At 30.9% G+C, this 13,947-nt stretch overlaps 1 protein-coding gene across 1 annotated transcript; it reads left to right on the top strand.

Moving 5' to 3' along the window:
* Nucleotides 1–8,501: 8,501 nt before the first annotated feature.
* On the top strand, nucleotides 8,502–10,009 carry LOC105120410 (zinc-finger homeodomain protein 2). The gene has a single exon (XM_011018585.1). The coding sequence runs from the start codon at nucleotides 8,857–8,859 to the stop codon at nucleotides 9,652–9,654; it is 798 nt and encodes a 265-aa protein (XP_011016887.1). The 5' UTR covers nucleotides 8,502–8,856; the 3' UTR covers nucleotides 9,655–10,009.
* Nucleotides 10,010–13,947: the final 3,938 nt, after the last annotated feature.

Below are 13,947 nucleotides of genomic sequence, written 5' to 3'. Positions count from 1 at the left end.
TTGGTCTTGCATGTTAATTAGAAGGCATGACTTCGTAGATTGGAACTACTTTTTTAACGTTCAAAAAATAATTTATGCATTGCTAATATTTTTTTGCTTAAAAAGAAAAATATTAATCATTAAATTAAAATATGATGAATATTTTTAATAAAATGGAATAAGGATTACATGCACTAAAACTTATTGAAGAGATATTTTAACACCAACTAAGGACTAATTCATGAAGTTAAGAATTAATTCAGGTTAACCTGCCAAATCTGCAACCCAACTTATAAATGCAACTCAGTTTAATAAATTTGTTTTCTTGATTTTTTTTATATTTAATTATATGATAATAAAAAATAGTAATTACAACACAACAATAAAATAAAATTAAGAAAATAAATATGATGGGTTGTAAAAAAAATCAAAATCAAATGAATTTTAATAAAATAATACTAAAAAAAATTCTAAGTTATTCTAAAAACTTGAAAGATGTGTGTGTGTGTCTATCTATTTATCTATCTATCTATGCCTATATGTATGCATTTGGAATTATTTTATTTTAAAAAAATTAAACACAAGTTTTTGAAAACACAAGTTTTTGAAAATTTTTTTTTTTTTAAAAAAATTAAACACAAGTTTTTGAAAAAAAAAATTTTCTAAAGGCCTGACATGCGAGCCTAGTTGACCAACATGCTTAGTCCATAAATAAGAAAAGATCATGCATATGGGCTTACAAGGCCGTGAGCCAAAAAAAAAAAATTTCTTTTTATTTTTTTTATCTTATAAAAAATCAGATGTTGAGTCATTCATTAGTTAAAATCAACTACCTCAATATGCTAGAAAGTTAGGCTATCAACTTCCACGTATGAAAAAATTCCTTTTCATCAATTTTCTCAATTGAAAATATCTAAAAAAATCTCCTTAAAGATTTCAATAAGTGTATTTATGGTTTTAAATTAGCATTTAATTAAAAAAAAATTCAAAAAAAATTATGAGTCGTAATTAACTTTATTTGGCAAGATAAAGGGCTAAAAGCACTAAAAGGAGCTCTTCTAATCAAATAAAACCTTTTCACATAAATAAAGATTTGTTTTGTTGCTAAAAAAATATACATTATCAACTTTCTTTTTTCTTCACTATTTTTTTTTTTTGATAATTCTCGTTCTTCTCTTTGACTTAGGGCTAAAATACAAGCAAAATAAAGGGTTCAATTTTTATTTTTTGACAAAATCCCTAGGAAAAAAGCCACCAACATAAAATTATTCTGTAAAAAAAGGCTTTAAATTTTTTATATATTTCAATTTTTGTCCTCTCATTTTTTATTTTTTCTCAAAGAGTAAAATGATTTTTTTTTTTTGTGGAATCAAGCCCCAATGATAGGATGTTTTCTTGATATCAAAATAATCATATAAAAATAGATTAAAATAAATTATAAATTCTAATCAATTTAATAATGAATGATTAAATTAAAAAGAAAGAAAATTTGATGACCGAAGGTGAAAAAAGAGTAGGATGAGAGTTAACACTATAGTTTTTCCAGAAACAAAAGGCCTACTGTTTTTATTTGTTGCAATTCTGGTCCCTTAATTTTTAATTTCTTGTAAACAATAAAATTGAATGTTTTTTATGAAATCAAGTAGGAATTTAAGGACGAAATGTTTGTTTTAGATCATAATAATTATATGAAAAATACATCAAAAAAATTATCAAATCTAAATTCTAATAAATATAATATTAAATGATAAAATTAAAATAATGATAAAAAATATCTTTTAGTTTTGTTTTTTTATGTTTTCAATCAGTCAAATAAAATACATTCCAAACATTGATGTTACACGATGTAAGGACCCAATGGGCTCCAAGACAAAGTAGGTATAGGGCCCATTTTAAAACAGGTCTAACCCTGTGATAACGAGAAAGACAAAAAAAAAAAAAAAATAAAAAAAAAAAGGGGGGGGGGGGGGGGGAATGGGGTTCAAGGGGGCAAAAAAAAGAGAAAAAAATAGTTGAGGGGTTAAAAAACAGAAACAAAATTTTTTTTGTAAAAAGGCTGCCAAAAAGCATGGAAATGGAAATAAAAGATCAGGGCTCAGACCCCTATCCACTCTCGCACTCCTTTCCCCCGTCTTGTCAACATCCCTGTCCCCTTCTTTTCTTCCCGACTTCTCTCGTAATCACTGCAAGCAAAGAAAAGAATCCCCGTTATCCAAAACGGTTAAGGAGACCTGCAACGGAACGGAACTTCAAGACCCTCAGAAAACACACGCAGTCCTTTCTGTCACACCAGACGTGTCATGTAGCTTATTGCTATCTATTCCTTACCTGCGGATCCACTTTAGCACACATCGTAATTTGTACATCACTTGTTCCACACTTTTTTTTTTTTCACTCTCCCTAGTACTAGAAGGTGACAAGGCGATGAAAAATTCATTTAATGTAATTATACAATTTTTTTAATCAATTATCTTACCCCCCCCCCCCCCCCCCCCCCTTTTTTTTTTTTTTGCTCCCCTGAATGTTTATATCTTCGCATGAACTAATATTTATCTGGAATTATTCCGGGACTCCTGGCATGTGGCTCTGTAACTTCTTTGCTCCTCGACTCCGTGGCCTCGTGGCCCCTAGGCTTTTTTTTGGCCTTGTGATTTTGGCTGGTTGGTTGTTGCCAGGCAGTATCACAACCCTGTAGGCTAAATTTAATGCATTTGGGTTTAGTTATTTAATGAGCTTACGTGAGTATCATAGATTGTTAATTCTAATATACTTGGATTCGTGCTAAGTCTACAATAACATTAATTTGATAAATTATTAAACACGACCAGGTTGAATCTAGAAAAAAAAACTTAATTTTTATAGGCTTAATTATTTTTTGTATCTTATTATCCATATACCCTAAGGTGTATAATTTTTTTTAAAATTTCTATCATATTTATCTCTTATTAATATATATATATAAGTGATATTTATCCTTTATTAAATACTAGAGAAAAATAACACTTCAACCTCACTATCCATAAAAAAAAACTTATGAACTATAAATACCTAACGAATTATTTTAAGTATCGTGTTTACAATCTCTTTAATTTAATATTTTTAGCATATATATTTTTAGAGTTTATATCTCAAAATATCATCATAAAAAGAATCCAAATGAAGTGTATACTATGATTGTAATGATACATAGTATATTGTACAAGGAGAATAATTTATTATAAATATAAAGAAATCTAAGCAGGTTTTTAGGAATTTGCAGGGTAATAATTTGTGTGAATTTCTCTATTCAATAAAGCGTTAGTTCTAATCTCAATACATAATTATGTAGATGTCTTTACCTTTATGTCTTTGTCATATTCAATGAGTATTAAAGAAAAGGTAAAGAATAACTACTAATGATCTTCTAAGACATATAAGTAGTTAAGGGCGACATATAAATAGTTAAGGGTAGGATTAACATCTTGGATAATTAGTTGATTTCTTGGTTCTAATAATATGATTCATTTTCATTGACCATGATGACGTAGCTAATACCTATAAAATATCTCACTTGATGGATTTGAAGACTCCTTATTATTTAAGTAAATATCTTTTTAAGAAGAAAAATAATTATATTTCAGGAAGAGATTCTGAAAATAAATATACAGTAAAGAATGAAGATCATGACTAAAGAAATAAATATCAATTTTTAAGTTAAAAATGGACTGTGAACACTCCTACATGGCATGTATAATTTTATGAGATGATATATTTAAAAACTTGTAAAGATTTTATGTTGTTGCATTTTTTTATTATAATGTGGAATGTTTATTTGCATCAAAGCACAATTTATGTTGTCGAACTTTATTGTTAACATTCAATCTTAGGTTTTTTTTTAGATAACTAACAACCCATTTATTTTAGCAATCACGATTATTTGAACATAATAATTTTTGTTTACAATCTCAAAATATAGATTGAATACCGTTGAGAATTGGCATGGGTGAATTTTATCTCCGTGTGGGTGTAGATATATAAAGGAATGTATAATATTAAACTCATAAAAAAAAAGTTTTAATTGATGTCAAGGCAAAGACATCACTTGATGATTTTTATTTGTTTAAGATTTTGTTTTTCTTATAAGATTTTGAAAGGTTTGTTGAATTTTGCAATATATAATAAAAGAGCAATGTTTTCTTCTCTTTTTCCAAGTTCTTGCTCGTTAATTCTAAAATCTTAAGTCATGAAATGTCTCATTTTTTAAACTTAATCTATACAGTCACTTATATGAAACTAAAACGATTAACAACATATTATTGTTAAAATTGGAATTCAAACTAAAACCTAGCCATAAATTTATATCACAATCGATAGCATTATCTTCCTTTTATTTTAAAAACAGGATCCACCTTCTCACTTTTAAGTGGAAAAACAGGTCTAACCTCTCTTATTTCTATAAGAGTGTTAATGGTTTATTGCCCTGATTAACAAATTAATTAAGAAACAAAAAGAACTTCTTGTGTTATTTTACTTATTCTTTATGATCATGTTCTTATTAACTACAATGGGTTAGCTCTAATTGTATCCAAGTCATCTTAAGAAGATTTTAAGTCCAAATCTTTCTTTGGGAAGAAAAAAATTAAGAATTTTGTTTAAATTTAATAAAATATTAAGTGAATTTTAATTATGTTTAATTATAAATTATGAATTTTGATGAATTGTGAATTGAAAAGTGTGTTGATTTTTTAATTGTAAATTGTTGGGTTGTTTTTTATGGCAGGGAATTAAGAGATTGATAAAACAACCCGACTAATATTGTTTCAATAAGTTGCATGCGAAACATGCAACTCACAAGTTATAAACGATATATGCAATTTATCAAAATATGTTATTTCTCTATATATTTTCTGAATTATGTTATTTTCTCTATTTTTTTTATTGTGCTAATTTTTTTAAAAAAATACTATAGACTTTATGAGATGATTGTAGGACTGAGTAAATAAGTAGTCTATACTAGACAAGGCTTGCACTATGCTGCAGGTCTGTATTTTTTTCTTCATAAAAAATGATGTTTAGGTGTTGTAAACATGTTTCAGCAGAATAAGAAAAACCAACGACTCGAGCTATAACCATGATTAGTTTTAATGAGTTGGTTTTATTTTAATTAGATAAAAAATAAGCAATAAATAGTAAACATGTAGTTTTTTTTAATCATGATAACTTGGATAAAAAAACATTTGGAGGTATAAGATTAAATAAAGAAAAGAGACAATAAAATTAGCGTGAGGTAGTGTGATAGACAATATTATAATGAGGGGTAAGCCAACCTGTAAAACTCTTGGCCTAAATCATGAGATCAAGATAACCTGACATTAATTTTCTTAAAAAAAAACAATGTCGAATGATAAAATTAAAAAAAAATTGTTAGCCTACACTAGCTTTTTAAACTCGTGACCCGCCAGAGATGGCTTAGAACCAAGAGTTCATTATCTAATGGATTTTTTCATTCTAATACTTTTATCTAATGGATTTTTTCGTTCTAATACTTTATTCGAGAGTTATCGGTATTTATCAAATCTACTCCTATCTAATAGAAGGCTATTGGATCAAATGACAAAGACTTTTTCCATTCTTCTAATATAGAATCAACGTAATGAGTTTTCTTTTCCTAATCCTTGTTAGGTTCCATGAGGAAATACAATTCATCAACGCCCAATTTTTTTTTTTTAAAGTTATTAGATCAAAAACATTATACATGGAAAAACTATGATATCCAATCTCTAAAAAATTAAATGTTGAAGGATGAAACTAAGAAAAAAATAATTACATAAAAGGATCTAAAATAAAAAAATTTGTTAATTACAAGAATGAGGATGGAGATCAAAATAAAAATTAAATTAGGAGGAAGCTAATTTTTTTATTGAATGGTTAAATTGGAAAGAAAATTAACTTTAATAAAAACAATAATAAAAGAATGGGGACTGATTTGAAAAAGAAAATATAATAAACTTGGATTAAATGGTGAAATTGAAAACCAATAATTTTTTTAAAAAAAAAGAAATAAAGAGAAAAATATAATATCAAAAGAATAAGGATCAAATTGAAAAAAAAACAATAAATAAAAAATTAGAATTGAAGAACTGAATAGAAAAAAACAAAACTTTTACAAAAAGGCTAAGAATTTTTTTTTTAAAAAAATTAAAATAATAAGAATCAAAATTAAAATATCAACAACAAAAAAGACAAACTTATAATTAAAAAATGAAGAAAAGGACATATTGATGACAAATTGTGCCCTCATAGCTGACATACACCACACAATGAGAAAAAGGACATGACGACGTTTCCAACGATATTATATAAGGATAATGATAACCACTATAAAAAACAACATGAACCGCTTGAAAAATAGAGGCCCTCCCACACACTAACAACTTTTTATATTAATTAATATTAATTAAAATACTATAATGCCCTGGATAAAACAATAAATAATAAAAAAACATCTTGAAAAACAAAAATGACAAAGATAGAAGGATTCTTTTTAAAAACTCTCCTTGTTGGTTTCTTGGAGCTCATTCATCTTTGTATTTCAAAAGTATTTTTTTAATATTTTTTTATTTAAATTAATTATTTTTAATATTTTCAGATCTTTGATATATTAATATAAAGAAATTATTATTAAAAAATAAAACAATTATTTTAATATATTTATCAATAAAAAACTATTTAAAAAATATCTTATCACATTTCAAAACACATTTAACACATTGACTTGCTGTTTAAAAACTTCAAATTTGACTGCCGTATCAACTTTTTTTCTGGGACGCACCATTTTGACGTGATTAGAAGTTAATTACGACCATGCACGCCATGCTAAAAAAAGGGCCACTGTTCAATTCCATCTTTATGTTCATGTATTGTCAAATCATCAGCAGGTAAAGAAAGTCAAAACTTATGCTAAATTTAAAATTTAATACTGTGCATAGACAAAAATGTCGGATAATTGCGTTTCTATAAATAAAAACAATCCCTTAAGAGCTAACCTGGTTCGTTAACCACTGAATTAACCATCAAGAGGGGACGGACACACAGCCAATCCTCATCATTCAGTGTTACTGTAAAATTTGAGTAGCTCGAGGACTTGGCGACTACTAATGGTGTTGATTCATCATGAACGGAGTGGGATGCGTAGTTATGTTCTCCCATGTTCCCAAACACCACCTTTCCCTTTCAATCTTACGTCACCTTTTGACACATCCCTGCACGCTACCTCTCTGCCATTTCTTCCTCTTTTTTTCAAGTAAATTTCCAGACTCCTTTACCGCATTAACTTTCAACAAAAATAGGAACGGAAACAGACAACAGTGCACGCCACGATCACGAACCCTAATTGCAACGCCATGTCATCAACTTGTCGATGTTCAATTTGACCAACAATCGACATCGATCACTAAATGCAATTTTTCCTTTTCTTTTTCTTTTTCAAAGAAGTCTTAAGCTGAAGTGTCTTAATTTTAATGAATATTAGATGATTTATTACCTGGTAAAGTGATCACTTAGCATACTACTAAATAAAATTAAACCATTGAGAGAACTCTGAGGAGATTAGTGAAGGAAATTAAGGAAAAAGAAGGGCTATTTACTCTTCCATCATATATGTCACTTAATGTAGATGGATTATGCTGTTAATTGGAGGTTTTGATGAATTAGATGCAGGTCTATTATAACTAGACTATATAAATAGTCTAGTAGATATATCTATAAACTAGCTAGATGAAAACATCCAATTACAGAACGACACCAAATTAAAACCAGATGGCCGGTCCTTAGTTTTTAAGCCCCCATTAAATTGTACTCAAATTTAGCTGGGAGATTTTACAGTTTTGGTTCAATAATTAGCTTTGCCGATTTACTTCAAGAAAACCTGCAAATTAGATTAGGTTTGAAAGTTGTTTTTATCAATTTTCATTTTTTTTTTATTTTTAGCTTAATTTTAGATTTTTTTTCTGCTATATATTTGATTTTTTTTCATGTAGACGTCGGTTTTAAACATATATAAAGGGATTGTGTTCATTTAGGAAGGGTCAAGTTTTTATAGAATTACTTTATGTCGAATTAATCTACTGAGCGAAGGTGACAGCTACTTTTCTTTTTACGCAGCTTGAGATAGGGGGCGTGTTTTTTAGTGTTTTAATGGTAATTTTTTGAGTGTTTTTTATTTTAGAATGTAGTAAGTAATTTTTTGAGTGTTTTTTATTTTAGAATATAGTAAGATTTTATTTTTTAAAATATATTTTTGGTATTAGCATATTAAATAATAAAAAAATAAATTAAAAATTAAAAAAATAAATTTTAATAAAAAATAAATTAAAATTCAATTCCAAACACTTATCAATACATCTCTTAATTAAGAAGAAAAGAAGAGGAGAGAAAGACATTGGAAATTACCTTTGTACTGGCAGTACTTATAATATATTTATATTTACTGAGTAAAACGTTAATGGTCGAAGAAGGAGAATGGAAAGCATATGAAACTATGTAAGGCTTTCGAGTAAGACACCTCTTTTCTGCAGGCCAGGAAATTGATGACCACACTCTCCTTAACCTCTTATCTTCTCTTCTTATGATCTAAAAAGCGAAAAACAATTATATTACTGTTGTTATTATTTTTGAATTATTTTTTAATCTTTTATACACATATTAATCCCATATAAATACAAGCTTTTATCAACGGCTTCTTCACTTGGTTATTATAGGGTGGATCTGCTCACAAAAAGCACCGGCCATGCCATGTAGATCTTCTCTATCAACAAAAAAGAAAGCACCATCAGTGTAGACCAAGAGAGAAAGAAAGGAAAACGAAGAAAAGAAAAGATCAGAGAGAGTGGGAAAAATATGGAGTTTGACGAGCACGAAGACCAAGAAGAAGAAATGACGGGGATGGCGGTGATGCCACCGGGTTTTGACTCAATTAGCAACTCAGTTGCTGCTCGTTCAAAAATGGGTCCTGCGGGTGGTGGAGGAGAAGGTGCTTCAACAACAACGGCAAACACAAACACAAGAAAATCTTCAATCAGATACAGAGAGTGTCAAAAAAACCATGCGGTGGGAATCGGTGGACACGCACTTGATGGTTGTGGTGAATTCATGGCCGCGGGGGATGAAGGTACTTTGGATGCACTTAAATGTGCAGCGTGTAATTGCCACCGTAATTTCCATCGCAAAGAGTCTGACGGTGGAGGTGGAGGTGAGGCAATATTATATCACGGCCATCACCACCAGCAACAGCCACAATTCTCTCCTTACTATCGTGCTCCACCACCGACCGGGTATCTTCATCACTTGACACCAACCCCGCAGTCAAGGCCACTAGCCTTGCCAGCTGCTTCTGGTGGGGGTGGTGCTGGTGCTGGTGCTGGTGGGTGTAGTAGGGAAGAGGAAGATGTGTCTAATCCGAGCAGTAGCGGTGGTGGTGGAGGAGGAGGCGGTAGTAGTTCAAAGAAGAGGTATAGGACAAAGTTTACGCAGGAGCAGAAAGAAAAGACGTTGGCTTTCGCGGAGAGGCTTGGTTGGGGAATCCAGAAACACGATGAGGCTGCTGTGGGGCAGTTTTGTGCGGAGACTGGGGTGAAGCGGCATGTGCTCAAGGTCTGGATGCATAATAACAAGCACACCCTTGGTAAGAAACCCTAAAAAATTTTGGAACATAAAAGGCCAGCATTTGTTATCATGGTCATCTCCTTCTTCCAGGAACTGGTGATTAGCTACTTAATTATTGGTGTCACGGAGATACTGAGAAGTAGTCATCACTAGTGCAATTTGGAAAGGGAATATTGGAAAAGTTGTGATGTCAATTTAACTAGGGTTCTTAGCTAGTGGCAATTTTTTATTTTGTTTTGTTTTGTTTTAGTTTCTTCTCTCCTTTTAGTTTCATCACGACTGTTATTCTGAATACGTTGTTGATGATGGGCCATTGCTCAAATCGCAGCATCTTCTAACTGTACGTAGTTTCTTTCTTTAATTTAAGCCTAGCTAGTCATTTGTTTAATTTGAATGGTTACCTGTTTTTCTTGAATCTCAATTGCGAAATCGAAAATAATTATTCGACCTGAGAAAATCCTTGGAAAACAACCACAATATCATATCCTTGAATTATATATATATGTATATATATATATATATATCAACTCAGTTGTCTAATTCATGAAAGATGAGTGCATAAACAAAGCCAAAAACTGATGGGTTTGTAAGTTAGTATCATGTGGCGATGATCGAAGAGAATCCCAAATTGAATCAAAACGTGTGTGGCATGCAAAGCTGCAATTTCTCGTCGCCTTTCACGACTGTCATCTTCTCCTTAATCAATTCCCTCCCTCTCTCGTTGTAATTTGCGTTTGCAGTGCTCTACACACTTCGAGCTGATATATCATGAACAGAGCTCAAAACCACTGGAAAAGGGCTGTGAACAGCCGTGCTCGCAACAGTGGTGGATCCCTAGCTAATAGTGAGGGTTGTTGTGAATCGAATGTCATAGCACTCGATCTCTACTCCATTTTTCGTGCGAAAACTCGGTGATCATTTCTTCACGTACCATCTTCATACCTAATCCTCCATTAATTGCTTTCTCACTTTCTCTCGCCTACAGTTTTTACCAACTTCAATTTTTTATATATATATATTAGAAAATAATAATCTTCGTTTAACTTTGGTGATCCCGAGCCATCTCTTAATCAATTCTTTCATACTTCTTCCGCTTCAATTCCTCTATATTTTTTTTTCCTCGAAGTACTTGGGAAAAGCAAGGCAATTAAAGTTGGAAAGTGGTTGCTTATTAACACAGCAGTACTATATCACAGTCTTTTCCAGTCATTTTTGCAGACCTTGTGATTGCCATTTACTCATGCACATGGAAGGAAGACCCAAAATACCTTTTAAAAGTAGGCTTTAATTTCTTTAATTTTAATAATAGATTTCACTTTAATTTTTTTTCTTGGTATGAAGGGTATAGCCTACATATATATACACTTAAATGGATCAGTATCAGTCGAAAAATTCCCCAAGCTTAATTGGGAGGTCGCCCCACGATTTTGCTTTACACACACACTAATCATTTGATCATCGTTTTCCCCATAAGTCCTCCCATGCATCACAATTGGAGACAAGAATTAATTTATCTTAAGAATACTAAATAACTGCTTTGAGAATTGAGAGAGGCTGCCTATTTTTTTCTAAAAAGAATTGCAATGCAAAAAGAAGCTAAACAAATGTGTAGGCTGAAGTGAGAAGTGGAAAGTGGAAACTCGGGCATGTTATACATATAGACAAGTAGATGTTGGAGAAAGGCAAGTAATGAATAGAGAGGCTACTAAGGCATTTGAAGCTGTCGGAAAAACGATCTCAAGTTCGGTCTCATGTTATGTTGCTTGCTTTTTATTCTGTTCCGTCGAGGGACATGTGGGCTCTGTCGTCCAAAAAAGAGAACGGAACAATAATAAATGGGGACTGACATTACAGCTAATGTATGTGGTTGTATCTAACTTCTAACCACAGAAGAAGACCGAAGCTCCTTTCATTGGATTACAACATCTCTGAACCTCATTAAACTCATCTTCTGCCATCCACACACACACACACACACATATATGCTAACAGTAACAACTAACAACAGCTCCTTCTCTATCCAGAAGGAATTGATTATTTTACTAAGTTTGTACACTGGGTTTCAGTTCTCTTAACTAGGAAACTTGAGGTAATTATATGTAAGCCTTTTAATGTTAAAAATCATCACGCCGATGGATAAAAAACAAAATTCCTGTTCCTTATTTTTAGGGTTTGATGAGCTGTTCTGCATGAAGTCTTTCATTTCGATTGATTGCCAAGGAACAAAACACACGCACGCACACAGTTATTTGGAATAAGGAAATTAAAAAAAAAAAAGTCGATTATACATCACCTTTGGATCCTCTGAAAGATAGACGGGGGATGAGTGCAGGAGTGGATTAAACGTGCAAGTGGATTTCTTAGCCTCAGTGCTTTACGTAGACGTCGTCATATATATATAAAATAGAATGTTTTTCAAAAACAAAAGGTGAATTATTTCCCTCTACCAGCTCCCAGGATTTCTAAGGACATCGGTGGATGCGATTTTACTTCAGTACATTATTTATTGACGAAGCAAAATGCCAGAAACTTATATGGGTGTAGGGTATGGTTGGATAAAAGTAAAATCCCATTGTTGCAAGTCAGGGCTATTTTTGGATGCCAAGGACTAAAGATACATCGCAATCAGCTCTTTCTTTATACGGGCTGACAGGTTAAGATGCCTCCTCCGTGACCACCAACATCGCTTGTTCCATGAAAATTCAATTTAGTTTCTCCAATCCCTTCAAGTACCACATAAGCGACAACAGAAAAAGAAAAGGGGAAAACAAACGATTAATATTTGGAGATGACTAGTTAGCTGGCTAGTTTTCATCCAAATTAATCAATCACCAGGCCTCCTGTAATATTCAGCGGGGATGGCATGATGAGCTCGAATATTTGACAAAAGGCGAATCTCTAGAATCAAAATGGGGTGCCCACTATCATTGAAATGTAATTATACTCGTGAATGAGTGTTCTTTATTACCAAAAAATAAAAAAGAAAAGAAGAAGAAACACCAATTACAGCAGAACAAGAAAACTAAGTATGATAATTATAGAGTTCACAATGACCATGAAAGGCTCTGTGTTCTGATCCTAAAAGAAATGACCAAGCGTTTACACATGTAATTAATTCCCTTTGCCTCGAAGATAATATCATTTTTTTACTTGAAAATATATTAAAATAATATTTTTATTTTTTAAAATTTATTTTTTATAGTATATTAAAACAATTCAAAAACATAAAAAATTTATTCAAAACCAAAAAAATTAAAAATTTTCAAAAACTTGATAAATAAACACACTCATCAAAGCTCGAAGGTAGATAGAGACTCGATAATCGGCATGAGATGTACGGATTTTATGTCCTCTTAAGTAATTTAACGTTAGTATATGTTAATTTCAATTGCAGAACTTAAATAACCAGTCATTATGTAATAAATCCAATATTTGAAGAGCAAATTTGGAAGAATTAATTAATGAGGGACTTTATTGAATTTTAGAAAAGGGACTTAATTACAAGAAACAGGGACTCAATTAAAAAATATATATTTCTTGACGGTTTCAAGGTTGCCCATGACTCTTAAACTAATTAAGCTTAATTTACTCAATTAAAAAATATATATTTCTCGACGGTTTCAAGGTTGCCCATGACTCTTAAACTAATTAAGCTTAATTTACTCAATTAAAAAATATATATTTCTCGACGGTTTCAAGGTTGCCCATGACTCTTAAACTAATTAAGCTTAATTTACTCAATTAAAAAATATATATTTCTCGACGGTTTCAAGGTTGCCCATGACTCTTAAACGAATTAAGCTTAATTTATTATGAATACTAGCTCCCTCAATAATGTTTCACTTTATATAAAAATTGGAAATTCAAAAATTGAATCAAAACAATAATTTGAATTTGAACTGATTTGGAAAATTGTAAATAGATTTGGACTAATTTGAATTTGTTATTTCTTTGACTAGGACACTACCATTTTTATCCTGGACATGTGTTGCCTTCTTAGCTCAAGAGATCCAAGCCCTCCATTTTTTCCTTCAATAATCTTATTCGTTGCTTCTTTGGCAACCTACCTTGATTCACTTTAGCTTACACAAAGAAAAAATAAGTTATCGTAACAAAATCAGATCATTACAAATTGGAATTATTTATCTTTGGGCATGTAGTATGGGAATTAAAAAAACAACTAAAACAAAAAACAAATGAGTTGGTTTCATTGTTTATATAAATAATGAAACAATTCAATTTTTTTAATATTTTTTCAATCAAACCCTTTTATAGCCCAATCAGAAGAAATTAGCTCGAAATTATGGTTAAAATATAAAACTGAAA

The sequence above is a fragment of the Populus euphratica genome, unplaced genomic scaffold (assembly GCF_000495115.2).
Source record: "Populus euphratica unplaced genomic scaffold, PopEup_1.0 scaffold6.1, whole genome shotgun sequence".
Lineage (NCBI taxonomy): Eukaryota > Viridiplantae > Streptophyta > Magnoliopsida > Malpighiales > Salicaceae > Populus > Populus euphratica.
Note: the sequence above shows the minus strand (reverse complement) of the source record. Positions and strands in the feature narration are given on the sequence as shown.